Source organism: Rhipicephalus microplus, chromosome 4, assembly GCF_043290135.1.
Source record: "Rhipicephalus microplus isolate Deutch F79 chromosome 4, USDA_Rmic, whole genome shotgun sequence".
Taxonomy (NCBI): domain Eukaryota; kingdom Metazoa; phylum Arthropoda; class Arachnida; order Ixodida; family Ixodidae; genus Rhipicephalus; species Rhipicephalus microplus.
In genome coordinates, this window is record NC_134703.1 from 138,720,690 (window position 1) to 138,735,564 (window position 14,875).

Below are 14,875 nucleotides of genomic sequence, written 5' to 3' on the forward strand. Positions count from 1 at the left end.
ACCGACCACCACGCGCTCTGCTGGTTATCCTCTCTCATGGATCCTTCCGGACGCTTGGCACGATCGGCTTTACGGCTTCAACAGAACGACATCCGTGTCATTTATCACTTAGGCCAGAAGCACGTCGATGCCGATGCTCTTTCTCATACGCCTCTTTCTACTGATATTGCGAGTGTCTCCATCTAAGATAACTTCCTTCGACAATCACGACCCATCGACATGGCTGCGGAGCAGCGCAAAGATTCTTGTATTGCGTCTCTGATGGATTACCTATCTGAAACACTCGCCCACACGCCACCTCGAGCGCTACACCGACAAGCCTCTCTTTTTGCCAAGTATGAGGGAATATTTTGTCGCCGCAACTACCACCCTGACGCCCGCAAATGGCTACTCGTCATACTCAGGCATCTCCATGCCATCATATGTGCTGCTTTCCATGCCGATCCGCAGTGTGCACACGCCGGTTTGTTCAAAACCTATGCCAGGCTACGTTTTCGGTTTTATTGGCGCGGCATATACACATTCGTTCAAAAGTTCATTCGAGCTTGCGCAGAGTGCCAGCGCCGCAAGCATGATCCTAGCCATCCTGCTGCACCATTGCAGCCGTTACCATGCCCAGTGCGATCATTCGACCGGATTAAAACAGACCTTTATGGTCCTCTGCCATATGTTTCAGCTGGGAATTACTGTATTATTGTAGCGATCGACCATCTCACTAGATATTCAGAAACGGCCGCTCTACCAGCTGCGATGGCACGTGACGTTGTGTCTTTCCTGCTGCAACGTTTTGTTCTGCGCCCCGGCACTCCACGTGAACTTTTGAGCGACCGAGGCCACGTCTTTCTCGCGGATGTTATTCAAGAACTTCTTGCTGAATGACATGTGATTCATCGCTGTACTACCGCATATCGCCCACAAACAAATGACTTGACCGAGCGTTTCAACCACACTCTTGGCGACATGCTTTCTATGTATGTCGCCTCTGACCACACCACCTGGGATCTTATCCTTCCCTACGTACCGTTCGCTTACTACACGACATCTCAAGCGTCGACAGGCTTTTCTCCCTTCTTTTTTACTTTATGGTCAAGAAACATCATCCCCAATCGACACCATTCTCGCCTACCGACCCCACCTATCCGAAGGCACACCAGTCTCCGAAGCAGCTCGGTATGCGGAAGAATTTCGGCAATTAGCACACACCCTTACAACACAAGAACAAGGGCTACAGATATTTCGTCATGATGATGGACGGTCCGACAACCAGTCTTCGCCCAACTCTCTTGTTTGGTTGTGGGTGCCCCCCACTGCTGCTCTTGGGAGCTCTACAAAGTTCGTCAGCAGGTACAAGGACCTTATCGGCGTCATAGAGGAAACTTCCGCTGTGAACTACCTCATCGAACTGCTCACGCCCACTGCAGACCTGCGTCGCCGAGGGCGCGCAATCGTACACGTGGATCGTCTCAAACCATATTACGAACCATTTGTCCTCACGAAACCTTAGAACACTTACTTGGCTCCATCTTCATCGAAGGGGAAATATGTAATGAAGAAGTGGTGGGTCATGCAAAGCTCGGCAAACACGTCGTCAGTGCTAAGCACGAGACGCTCGGCCCGGACTTTGTCGCTGCTTTCTCTGGCTAGGCCTACGCTCCTACCTGGTCTCCAATAACAGTTCTGGCTGGCTCAGTTTTTTTTTATTATACGAGGTATGTCTAAGGTGGTCCCTTGTAGCTAACACAACAAGCATTCGTCGCTGGTCACGAGGAGGTTGAACCTCATCGTCGCAAAATCACTCTCCATCGGCACTCGTTGGAGTGATGAGGCACTATTTCGCTTCACCGCTCACAGATGGTGGCACCGCCCTGCCACGACTATAGTCCCACCAACAGAGGCCCATGCTATAGAGAATGTGGGAGAGGTTTAAGGTCTGGTAGTGGAACCTCATTCATGTTAACCGTGGCGTAGTCGGTAAAACGCCGGGCCCCTAACTTTTCGGACAGAGATGGCATGTTTTCGACTCGTGATGATTAAACTCTCTCTTGGAGTTTTTTTATCATGCGTTGACTTCCTAACTAATAAAAGTATACGCCAGTGAAGTTTAAGTGGACCAAGGCAAAAAAAGCCCACGCTTTGAAAAGTCTTATAAGGTTGGAACCAGAACACGCTTATACTTTGATGTCGCACTGGATGTAAGTGAGGTGGTTGATAATAAAGTTTGGATTACTTTCTTTGGATTGGATTGGATAAGCTTTTGTTGTAATGCATAATTTTTCATGCACGTGATAATTCAGGTGTGGGGCGACCTGCCACAGTTTGAGTGCTAAGAAAAAAACAAAAGCGAAAAAAGATAGCGTGTTTTTATGCTCCTTGCTGAGGCGTTTCTTGGAGTCTAGTAGTGAAGCTCTGCTTACTCGTGCTTGGCGAACTGTGCCCGCTCTTGCTTCACGCATCGCTCCGCATCCTATCAGCATCGTGGCTACTTGTGGGAATACATTCATCTCCGAGCAGCACTTTCGATCTTCACTCTCCATGCAGGGTCTGCATCCTTCATTCGCATCTTGTCGGACAAGTTTACGGCGTGCACGGGTCGAAATGAAGCGGTCGAGACAGAAATGAGCGATTGCGATAGAATCGCACTGCAGGGCACCATGTACATACATGACTACCTTCTGGTTAGCTGAAACGTTCTGCGTAAAAAGGATGTGAATGAAGCTTGTGTGTTTGTTTTGTTTTCTTGTTATAATTGTATTTTCTATCGAACTACGGAAGAATGTGGTTCTGCAAAACAACTGCTGGGTTCTATGTGCATGATTGAGTGGGAGATCACGATAATTTTTACCAAATCAGCTTTTCTTTGCAATGTGTACATGAATCAAAGGGCACAAGTCTTCTTGCATCTCGACCTTATCGATACTAAGCAGCCGAGGCCAGAAGTAATTGGTGTCCTTAAAGAGGCCCTGCAACACTTTTTGAGCATCGTCTGAAAACCCTGCCGATCGGTTGTAGTGGATTCCGGTAAGAATCAAGCCAGTGATTACAGCGCACCACGTGGCATGGAATTCACAAATAAATTGTCAAATTTAGCTTAAGATTGTTTTATCTCGACAATTGATGGAGGAAGCTAAAACTACTTTCAGAAACGCATCTATCAGCCATTAGAGGATTTGAACTTGGTGCGGTCGCTCGTTACAGGGATCGCCGTGAGAGGCCATGACTTATAGATGCTTGCGCGCGCGATCACACTGAAAAAGCAGTGTATTCAAAGGAAAAAGAAAATAACTTCTGAAGGTCTCGAGGCGCGCGTGACATACTTTCTTTGCCCATGCCATCCTTTTCTGCTAAGCGTCCAGCACTTTCGTCGAGACGAGAGAAAAGAGAATGTGATTGCAGCACGTGATAAATTTTTAGTAACACCACTCGTACTGGACGGATTCTTAACCACTTTGCTGCGTTGAAAACGTGAGGCAATAAGCTCTCTCACTTAGTCCATTCTACGGTTACTTGAAAAAGTGTATCGGGGCTCCTTTAAGCTTATCAGTGAGACTTCAGACCGCAAGTGCCACGGTGGGTCACACTGCTAAAGAACAATATCATATCAGCGAACGAGAAACAAGTGGCGAAGCCTGCCTATGCTATTGTCCATACCAAATAGTGTTCTATACGTAGTACTGTCGACGCGGTGGCTGAGTGGTTAAGCTTCGCGGCTGTTCAATCCTGGTTCCGCGGTCACATTTTGATGGAAATAATGTGCTCGAGGCTCGTGTATTATGCGATGATGATGCGCGTAAACTTTTTTCATATATATATATATATATATATATATATATATATATATATATATATTTATATATTGGTAAACAGTGCAATAGAAACACTGAAGCAAAAATGTTGACAAAAAGGAAAATCAGCATATATATGTTTTCAAAATAGATCACCCAGAAACCTTAACAAAAATAAGATATGGGGTACAAAATGTTTTCATTCAGATCGACGAAGAAAACTGTAAACGATGTGCTGCTTCATTGCTTGTGCCGTGTGATCAAGCATTGCTTAGATTATCGTGAGTTGCAAGTGAACTCGTACACAGAATGTGTTCCGATATAGATGGATGCCCGTGATGTGAATAATCCCTCTATGAAAAAGATGTCCACTGAACATCGATGTTTCGTTTAGCATCCCCTCTTTCCACAATTCACCTCACTCTGCTATGGTTGGCATTCGAATATATGCGTGGAAGCATATTTCTTTTCATTTTTTCACATCTTAATAACTAAAGAACAATATCAAGTACAGTTGTAGAACGCTTCATGCTACTCCGTAGTCAGGGCCAAGATGAGCTCCGGTGGCCTTCTGGTCGCGAGAAGAAACTCTGCAGCCCCTGCGCCAGCATACCACGCACCAGCGAAGTGTGGACCTCGCAGGTAAGCAGTATATATCTATGAGATTATGCACTAAGGTTAGCAGCTATGCATTTGTGGCCGTAAACAACTATAGGCCGTAAAAGACCTTCCACATCATATCGGCATTAGACAACATATCGACGCTCTCACTAATTTCAGATGTGGTTGCAAGCGAATTTCGAGTAGTGTGTTTTTTTTTTGCACGGCAGGTGTGCACCCATGCACGCATGACGACGATGGCATAGGAGTGATTTGTGGCGCTAGATGCGGCCCTAGTGTCTGATATAAGAATACAAGCGATAACAAACCTGCAGGAAACTGACTGAGAAGGCTACCACTTCACTTCACTTCACTTCACTTTATTTCCTTAAAGACCCCACAGGGGGGTGTTACATAAGGGGTGGGTTGTACAACAAAGACACAAAAGCCACAGGTTAACATTGCAGATGCCTTGACACACTTTGAATAAAACGTGATGGACAGGTGATTGAAACAACATCGTGGGGAAAGTCATTCCATTCTTTGGCGGCGCGGCAGAGAAATGATGCAGAAAATGTTGAGGTGCCAGATCGGGGTCGGAAGACTTGAAGTGGATGGCCAGTGCGGGGAGAAATGCGTGCGGCGGGAGCGATGTAAGGTGGTTGGTGGAGTGAGCTGTGATACAACTTGTGGTATAGTGACAACGTGGCAATTCTGCGGCGAAGGGAAAGACTTAATAGACCGGATTCATTTTTTAGGGATGAAACACTGACATCGTAAGAATAAGAAGAATGAATGAAGCGAGTGGCACGATTTTGAACTGCTTCGATGGCGTTGATCAGGTAAATTTGGTGAGGGCTCCAGATGGGTGATGCGTACTCAAGTTTGGACCGGATTAGCGACTGATAGGCTAGAAGACGAACGTGATACGGTGAGTGACGTAGGTGACGTTTTAGGAATCCTAATAATCGGTTGGCTGATGAAATCATGTTAGTGATATGCGTTCGCCAGGAAAGATCAGGGGTTAATGTTACACCAAGATACTTGTAGGATACGGCTGTTTCGACTGGCATGTTAGCAATTTCATAGGAAAATTGGAGTGGGTTTTTGCGGCGGTGGAAGGAAACTAATTTGCATTTGTTAGGATTAAGGGTCATAAGCCAATGGTCACACCAGTTTAATACTTCATTAAGGTCATTCTGTAGTGCTGCTTGATCAAAAGTGTTGGTTATTTTGCGGTAGATGACACAATCATCTGCAAACATACGAAGGTTGCAGGATAAATTGTTAAGCAAGTCGTTAATGTAGATTAGGAACAAAAGCGGGCCAAGGACAGATCCCTGTGGCACTCCAGACCTAACAGGAAGAGAGTTAGATTTGACGTTGTTAACGACAACAAACTGAGAGCGGTTAGTCAGAAATTGAGCAATCCAGTTAAGAAGTTCAGCTGGTAGATTTATTTGAGAAAGTTTTTTTAGTAGGCGCTGGTGTGGAACTTTGTCGAAAGCTTTAGTGAAGTCAAGAAAAATGGCATCAGTTTGGAGGTTACCATCGAGGTTAGCATGCAGGTCGTGAAGGAAAAGGGCTAGTTGGGTTTCGCATGAGCGGCCTTTTCGAAATCCGTGTTGCGAGGAATGAAAGAAATTGTTAGAATCAAGAAAATGCATGATATGAGTGTATATGACATGTTCCATGAGTTTGCAACATACACTGGTTAATGATATGGGGCGATAATTTAACGGGCAGTCTCTTTTACCTGTCTTGTGAACCGGAATGACCTTCCCACACTTCCAGTCGAGAGGCAGAGTACCTGAGGAAAGTGACTGGGAAAACAGCAAAAACAAAAACTCGGCTGATATGTGCTTTGTGTTCTTTAACAGCTTGGATGTAATTTCGTCGGTACCCGCCGAGGATGACAGTTTCATTTTTTCTAATAAAGACAGGATACCATTGAAACCTATGTTAAAGGGTGGCATTTCAGGCAGATTAACAGAGACTAATTCTGTTTCAACAGGGTCAGATTCATTCGTAAACACAGACGAAAAGGCGGCATTGAATATATTGGCACATTCTGAACAACTTAATTCTTGACCAGTATCATTAGTAAGTGTTAGGGGGGTTTATTATTTGCCAGAAACGCTTCGGTGAATCAGCAAGAATTTTCGGAAGTTCCGTATGAAAAAATGAGTACTTGGCGTTGCGCACTTCACTTGAATATGCTTTCTCGGCAACCTTGTATTTTTCCCATGCAGAATCAGTGTTTTTATTCTTCGCAGCCCGAAAGAGGCGTTTCTTCTTATTTTCAAGCCTTTTTAATGTTTTAGTAAACCAAGGTTTTTGGCGGGTGGGACGAAAGCTTATTTTAGGGATAAATTGGTCAGCTAGCTGGTTTAACTTGTTTTTGAAGATTAACCAGTTATCGTTAATGGGTTGCTCCCAGAAGCCATCAAGGAACGTCGGAAGAAAAACTTCAAGTTCTCGGGTGATGGCCGCGTAGTTACCCTTGTCATATAACCTAATAGTTTTAGTGCAGGCTTGGCGCATTTGAGGAACGAAGGTAAAATTAGCGTGAATGACCTTATGGTCACTTATTTCATCAAGATATGTTATAGAAGAAAGGCTCTCAGGATCAGTTGTTAAGATTAGGTCAAGAATGTTAGCAGTATTTCGAGAAACACGTGTAGGTTGTGTTATCAACTGAGTGAGATTAAAGTTGAGGCAAACATCAAGGAAATCGTTGGCCTCCTTAGTATTGGGTGCTGATGAAGTTAGATCACACCAATCAATGTTAGGAAAATTGAAGTCCCCCAGGAGGAGGATGTGAGCATTTGGGTATTTTGTCGTAAGTTCGGCTAAAATACCATTAAGCTGGCGCGCGAAATCCGGGCTACTTTTGGGAGGCCTATAACAAACACCTAATAGTACGGAATGTGGTACGGAACGAAAAAGCAACCACAATATTTCTAGGTCAGAATCAATGTCTATAAGGGAGCATGAAAGTTGTTCGTTAGTAGCAATCAGGACGCCGCCGCCCCGGGTGCCGGGACGATCTTTTCGAAAAAGATTAAAGTGAGGCAAGTCGGTCAAAATTTCGCTGTCGGTGACGTCAGAGGTCAACCACGTTTCAGTTAGTATAAGTAGGCTGCTGTTGGATGAAGATACAAGGTCGGACACGTGGTCGCGCTTGGAAAGATAGCTACGTATGTTGGTGAAAATGACCGAAAAAGAAAGATTGGCTTTGTGACCAAAGACGGGACAATTAGAAGATCTGGGGCGTGAAGGCAACTGCTACGAGCTTTCTTCTACATTTTCAGTTGCCTCGTTAAATACGTATCGTTTGGATCCCATAAAAAGGGTCTTATACCGTAAAAGGAAGGGACCTGATTTTACTTTAGCAAAAGCCAGTAGGTGCTTCCGTGCGTTCCGGACACGATGCGAGAAATCCTCCCCGATGCTAAAATTTGTATGTTTAAGCTGGGGGCCCTTAGCAAGGACGGCTTCCTTGGTTTTGAAGGATGTAAACTGCACTATAATAGGCCGACACCGGCCTTGCGAGTGGCGGCCAAGACGGTGGGCACGCTCGACATCCTTAGATTCGACAGTTATTTTTAGGTGGTCCCTACAAAACCCAGTAATACGCTCCTCAGACTGCGCATACGTTTCGGATGGCTTGTCGTCCGCTAGGCCGTAAAACAACAAGTTGTTTCGTCTGGAACGATTCTCCGCGTCGTCCAGTCGAGCCTCCAGTACAGAGACCTGGGTAGCTGTCTGGGAGGTGGCGGTGGCCATGGCGTCAAGATCGGATCGGAGTGTATCGACACTACTGTAGTGGGATTCTAGACTTTCGATTCTCTTGCCAAGTTCAGAAATGGCTTTATCAGTGGTAGAGAGCTGGCTTTTTAGGATTTGTACATCGCTAATGAGCTGGGATTGACCGGAAGACAAGCTTTTTAGTTCAGTCATTATTTGCTCAAGGGTGGTCGGACCAGGGTTAGTTTCAATATCTCCACCCAACAGTAACAGCAGAGAAAACACAATGTTCATACAATCAGAAATAATGCAAACACAGCACTGGGGGCTCGGTAGCTGAACAAGGCATCGGTTGCTTGTTTTTTTAGCAAAAATACAGTGATGATTACTGACCTGCATCACGAACAGAAGTGGATTAGACTGCGTCGTGGCACAGCCACCGAGCCCACAGAGCGCGGCCGGCTGGTGGGGGGGATTTATACGCCGTGCGCTTGTTGAAGTCGATGACGGTGAAGCTGTGAGAGCTCTTTCGAGCGTCCAGTTTCCGGACTGCAGCGTCGATAGGGCAGTGGTGGCCTATGCTGGAAGTAGGTGCCAGTTATCTGCGCTGACGGACCTTGACGGGAAAGGGTTGCTCGCATCGATGCATGATACCGGGCCCAGAAGAACGGGTACGAGCACGCAGCTGATAGCGCGTACGAAATCCTGCATCACGAACAGAAGTGGATTAGACTGCGTCGTGGCACAGCCACCGAGCCCACCACGACACTCTACACATTTGGTCGACCTTCTGGAGTATTTTTCGCCACATAAATTTTCCATGATTCCTAGAAACAGCTTTCTATTATTCATCTGGCGTAAATTTCTAGCAATTATTACTGCTCAACACTGTCATATTGCAAAGCTGATATCTTCATTTGATAGCTAGCATGCAAATATTCGTTTGATTACGGAACTTTAATTTTACTGTAGCTTAATCACGAGGGGCTCGCAGTTCTGTAAAGTTCACCAGCCTTGTGCAATTTTCCAACAACACACGCACGTTGTTTCAAGCAAAAGTCTGTCGAAAATCACTGTGCCCGCAACAGGCTAATTCAAATTGATTCTGAAACCTGACAGAGTGTACTATTTACCAGAAAGTGTTGGGCGCAGGAGAGGCTAAATAAACATGACAAAAGCAAAGATCAAAAGCGCCGATCACCGGTCATCGATTTGAATAGGCGTGGCAACGAAAGATCTAAAGTACACCAAAATGTCTACATTATTTGGAGACCTATAACCCAGTGTCTCTATTTGCCTGAGTGATATAAAGACTATAAGAAGAACACAAACCAACCAGTCAACCAAGGTAGCCTTGTTCAAAGCTGCATATTCCGATGTGTCTCATGTCACACATGAATATATTATACCACAAAAGTACAGGCAACGCTTGTACAGAGCACAACCGAACTACTTTAAAACTACCCCAATGGGAAGTTTCTTGCACAGGCTTATGTTTGTTTGTAGTAGTGGTGAACACCAGAATTCGACTTGGGAACTTTGGTCTACACCTTTGTGTTTCAGCCTCTGTATAGTGCTTGCTCCTTCACTCAAAAACCTGGAATACGTCCGTGTCTGTGTTACACTGTTGGAATTTTAGATTACGAAGCCCAGTTAGATGCGTAGGCAGAAACGTTCTTTTGACAGGAATGTTCACATCATAGAGTTTCATAACAAGAATATTGCGAGAGGAATCTGGCACTGTGATCGTGTACCCCCATGGAGATTATGGGAAGTACAGGCTTCAGATTGGATGGCGTTTTTCTAGTTTCAGTTTTGTTCTTCGCGCAGCGCGCATAGTGGGGAGCGATGAAAAGGGTTGAAGCAGTGTCGTTGTTCAGAGAGGCTGAAGACCACTAGGTATTTGCTGTGATGTCGGAGCTTTACGAGTCGTATTTGACAGTTTAAATGAAGCGTCGTCTACTCACCGCTGCGCATAATTATAGTGTATTGCACCAGTGCAGGATAATGCATCGATTTGATGTTTTTTTCACGAGCGCGTTTAGCTGAATCTCTTTCAAATCGACGGCAAAACGGTGGCGAAACTAAGCAGCCACACCGTTAAGCCACTCTGACTCGACTTCACAACAAAACAAGATGTGCGTTGGGGGCACATCACTTAGATGCACCTGGCATTGCAGCGGTCTAAACGTCAATTGTTTCTGGCTTGATACTGTACCGTTATTTCTATAAATAAATAATGCGCACTTTCAAGCGAAGAAAAGCATGTCTTTTGACGTGTGATGTAAAAAAATCACAGGATTTTCACGAAGTCAATGATGATGAGTAGGGCGAAGCGTTCCTCAGCCTGTCCGTGCTTACGTCCATACGTGTGACCATCCGGGCGTTCATCCATGGATCCGTCCGTCTGTCCATGCGTCCGTCCGTGCATCCATCCATCTGTGCATTCGTTCACGCGTTCATACGTCCATACGTCTGCACGTCCATCCATCCGTTCGTCCGTCTGCTCATGTGTGTGTCCATCCGTCCGTCCGTGCGTCCGTGCGTCCATCTAGTGAACATTCCAAGTACCCCATTTCACATCTCGCATCCCCTGTGGCACATACCCACTCTAGAGCAGGTATGCGTCACCCGTGGCTACCTACATACATCAGAGGACGTACAGACCCACGCCTTAAATGAGCCCTGTAACACTTCTTCAAGTACCTATGTGTAATGCGAATAAATAGAGGACTAAGTCCGTGCGAGTAGAAATGCCCAGACTAATAGAGACGGCTCTGTAAAAGACACACACGACGTTTATCACAGAACACGGAAAATAAACTTCGAATACACAACCATAAAAAGCGTAAAAGCGGTTACGGAACAGACCTCATGAAAAAGACCATGAATGAAAATTCAAGGGCGATTGTTCGGAGACTCCACGGTGCGCGACGATCGGCATGACGGACACCGATGAGGTGCAGGGCACGAGGCGATAGAAAGGCGCTATGGAAGGTGCTCGTGTGTCGCCGTGCGACACTCTTGTGGTGACGGCGCTTGACGCCGTGGGTCTAACTACGGAGCAGTCAACCCGCCTCGGAGACACGATACTCCATGCAGACAATGGTCAGCCCACCCAGCGGACAGCCTGCGTCAAGACGCGATGCTCGGCGCAACCGGGACCATTAGCCAGGCCACGTCCGTCACTGTGCCGAACGGCTGACCGCGGAGACACCTTGCCGAGATCCGCGATGTCCTCAAAATGGAACAGAACAGCAGGCCAGGCCACGCCCCGGGATGCTGTACTCGTGCCGGCAACGCCGCCCCAGCTGGCGGTTGGATGGCAGCAGCGTGGACGGCCACGTTCCCTAGCCGGAACCTGGGGTGCCTGCGTCCGACACTTTGACCCGCTTTCTTCTGTCTGCAGCTGCTTTGGCTCGTCCCCAGCCACGAAGCTTACCACGAAGCCACGAAGCAAGTCTGAATTGAATTTAATTTCATATAATTTTGTTTTATACTCGGGACACAAGTGTTACGAATCTCGAGAACGAAATCTATCCGAAGCCGATCCGAAACCTGTACATTCCATCAATCCCATGGGGATACACGCGCTGAAGGAGCTCGTGTAGGCACCAGCACCAGATTCCCCCCTGGGCATTATTTTGTGAACCAAACGGTTCACATGTTAAATAAATGGCGTTCTGGAGTGGCTCGCTTGTTTCTTGTTCGCTCAATATTAGAGCGAAAGCTATTATTAGATAAGAACACGGGTCACGCACGGCGCCATAGTTGTCCACCGTCGCCGCCGGTGTCTGTAACCAGAATTATCGAACGAAAATAACTTAGAGTAAGTAAAAACAATAATGACTCAATGCGATTCAAAGCCGGGTCCACTGCGTGACAGCTCAGTATTCTACCCTTGAGCTACGCCAGTGTTTTCCTCAAGAAAATCAACGGATTCCGTCAAGGCAGATCAGTTATCGATAATGTCGTCACCCTCGTCTCTTCACTTGAAGATGACCTGTTTGCTGGACGCATTCGAATAGCTATCTTTCTCGACATCAAAGCAGCTTTTGACTCCGACTTTCACCGTGCCATTCTTTCAGCCATGGGTAGTCTTGGCCTTGGAGGAAGACTGTATAAGTGAATTGAGAGCTGTTTAAAAGAACGGAAGATATATATATGCACTCCAAACGGTCCCACACAGTTCTACGCAGTAGAGAAGGGCATACCCCAGGACGCAGTGCTCAATCCACTCCTTTTAAACACCACCCTAATACATATAACAAGGATATTGCCGAGAGGAGTGCACATGACAATTTACGCCGACGATATCTGTATCTGGAGTGCTTTCAAGTTCACATTTTGTTACCAAACTACGCCTTCAAAAAGCTTTGCAGAACCTCTCCGCGTATTTGGCTCCCAGCGGTATGCCCTTTTTCTCCAGAAAAAAGCACAGGCCTCGCATTCACGAGAAAACAAAAAAGACCAAGTATCCGCTCCTCCTCGGAGGCCGGTCGCTGACCTATGTATGGTCTCAGCGATTTCTTGGAATAGTCATCGACAGATGTCTTTCCTGGTCCCCTCAGGTGAATAAACTTCGAGCGAGAATAGCTGCAGCATCACAACTCTTCAAATTCATGGCGGGAACAAGATGGGAATGCAAGTGCCGATCAATGGTCCTGCTTGTAAAAGCGTATATTGAAGCAACCTTGCGTTATTGCCTACCGGTGCTTCACCGATCATCACCAACAAACAAGAGCACTTTAGAGGCCGCACGAAACAATTATGTCTAGGTCTTCCAAAGAGCTCATCAGGCTCGGGAACTGTAGCGGAAGAAGGATGTGTTCCGCTAGATGTCAACTGTACTCAAGAAATACTACGCACTCATTCAGCCATGTCATATATTGGAATAAGCATTTTCTGTACCACGTACATCTCACCCACAGCAATTCAGCATTCGGCCAAGCTGTGCAAATGCGTCAACTTATTGCTATTAGACAACTGAAGAAGTTGATGCCTCCAAGGTTTTTTCCGTGGACGCTTTCACCTCTTGATATAAAACAGTGTGTCCCAGGAATCAATGAAGCGAAAAGACGTATTGCACAGACCGCACTGCAGCAGACTACTCTCTTCTACTTAGCCCAGCATTACTTTCGCCATTATCATATTTATACTAACGCCTCAACTACTTAGGAAATCTCGTCATATGGCCTCTATGTTCCCTCTACAGGACAAAGTCTATCCTATCGGCTACAACGCAGGACATTATCAACGACAGCAGAACTTCATGGAATTGAAGAAGCAGTCCTCTACATCCTGCGTCAAACGCCGAACCGATGGGTGATCTTCACCGACTCTAAGGGAGCTCGACAAAGACTATTCAGCCTCTAAAGGAAAACAAATTATGACCTGATTTCATTTGATATAGCATACTTACACCATTTGACTATTATCGCGAGTTACCCTATCACATTTCAATGGATACCGGCTCATTTCGGCACACTGGTCAGTAGAAAAAAGATAAAGTGGCCCGCAAAGGACTTCAAACGCAAAACTACAGGCGAACCTATTTAACTAAATCAGATGTTTCCCAGCTGGCTAAAAGGTTTGCTTCCGACGAAACGAAGAGGCTATGGAACCTCCCGACTCATCATTATGCTTTCCTCCACTCTATCGACCCACATCTAAGAACTAGACTCCCATCCCGAATTCCTCGACACCTGAAAACTCTCTCTACCACCGTCTACGGCTGAACAGTGCTTATGGAAACAATTAACGGTATCGCTTCGGTCAAGTAGACAGTCCATACTGCAATAACTGTGGCTCCATAGGAACTGTAAAGCATATCTTGTTTGAGTGTCGAGCATGTGCCGATGAGCGTGCGCTCCATGAACACTGCCTGAATCTGTTAACCCAAAGAACTTTATCAGTTGGTTTGGTCTTGGGCCCTTTCTTCAAGTTCACGCAACAGAGGCATGCCATGTCACTTTTATTTACGTATTTGTACAATATCGGTCAGCAAGACAAACTGTAACGACACCTTGAAAACTCGTAATAAGTCCTTCTGTCAGCACAAGTCCCCGCCCAAGAGACAGAAAAATGTCTTTATATTTACTTGTTATTTTTCTTTCCATTTTAATTAATACTTTTTTCTCTCTCTACTTGCCTTTCAGTCCCCAGTACTCTTCCCCACGCAGAGTAGCAAGTCAGCGACACGCACACGACGGCTAAATTCTCTGCTTTTCAATTAAGAGCCCTCTCTCTCTCTCACACACACTCTCTCTCAGTGTTTGGAACTCGCTTCTAAACTGGCCTTAGACAGGCTTGATGTCGGAAAAGGAATCATGCTAACATGAGTAATAAAGCATTTTACAACATCAAAGCAACAATCAGGCGTCACACAATGCGCATTGCGTAACGAGTGGGTCGTCCAATGCCCCAACTCATTAGAAGACCTGTTCTTCGTTACCTATTAATTGTGACGCACACTAACTTCAGGCATTTTCGCTCATCGTGTTCAGCCACTGCATAAAAAGTTGCCCAAAATTTCTTACAAATGTGTAGCGTATACCACTCTTCTCCAAAGAATGACGAAGGATAGCATAGTGAATACTGGCCTATAGACTACACAAAGATTACGACTATTTATGGCAAAGTGGGCACCCAGCAATTTGCTTCTAACATTCCAAGAAGTGTTTCGAAATAGCTCTGAAATACCACTCTTCTAGCTTTCTCTGTGATTATGCGGTGCGTCCCGC

General features: G+C 45.9%; 1 protein-coding gene across 1 annotated transcript; it reads right to left on the reverse strand.

The window, feature by feature from the left end:
• Positions 1 to 7,573: 7,573 nt before the first annotated feature.
• On the reverse strand, positions 7,574 to 10,527 carry LOC119169553 (uncharacterized). Its single transcript, XM_075893178.1, has 2 exons — positions 10,441 to 10,527; positions 7,574 to 8,708 (listed from the first exon to the last, which is right to left on the reverse strand). The coding sequence occupies exons 1-2, from the start codon at positions 10,525 to 10,527 to the stop codon at positions 7,671 to 7,673; spliced, it is 1,125 nt and encodes a 374-aa protein (XP_075749293.1). The 3' UTR covers positions 7,574 to 7,670.
• Positions 10,528 to 14,875: the final 4,348 nt, after the last annotated feature.

Bases quoted from the DNA above. Each gene is read 5' to 3' on its own strand.
- LOC119169553 (XM_075893178.1), bottom strand. From the start codon at position 10,527: ATGGATGAACGCCCGGATGGTCACACGTATGGACGTAAGCACGGACAG. The intron at 8,709-10,440 runs GTGAAAATCCTG...CTTCCAGCATAG, and splicing joins TACTCATCATCATTGACTTC to GCCACCACTGCCCTATCGAC.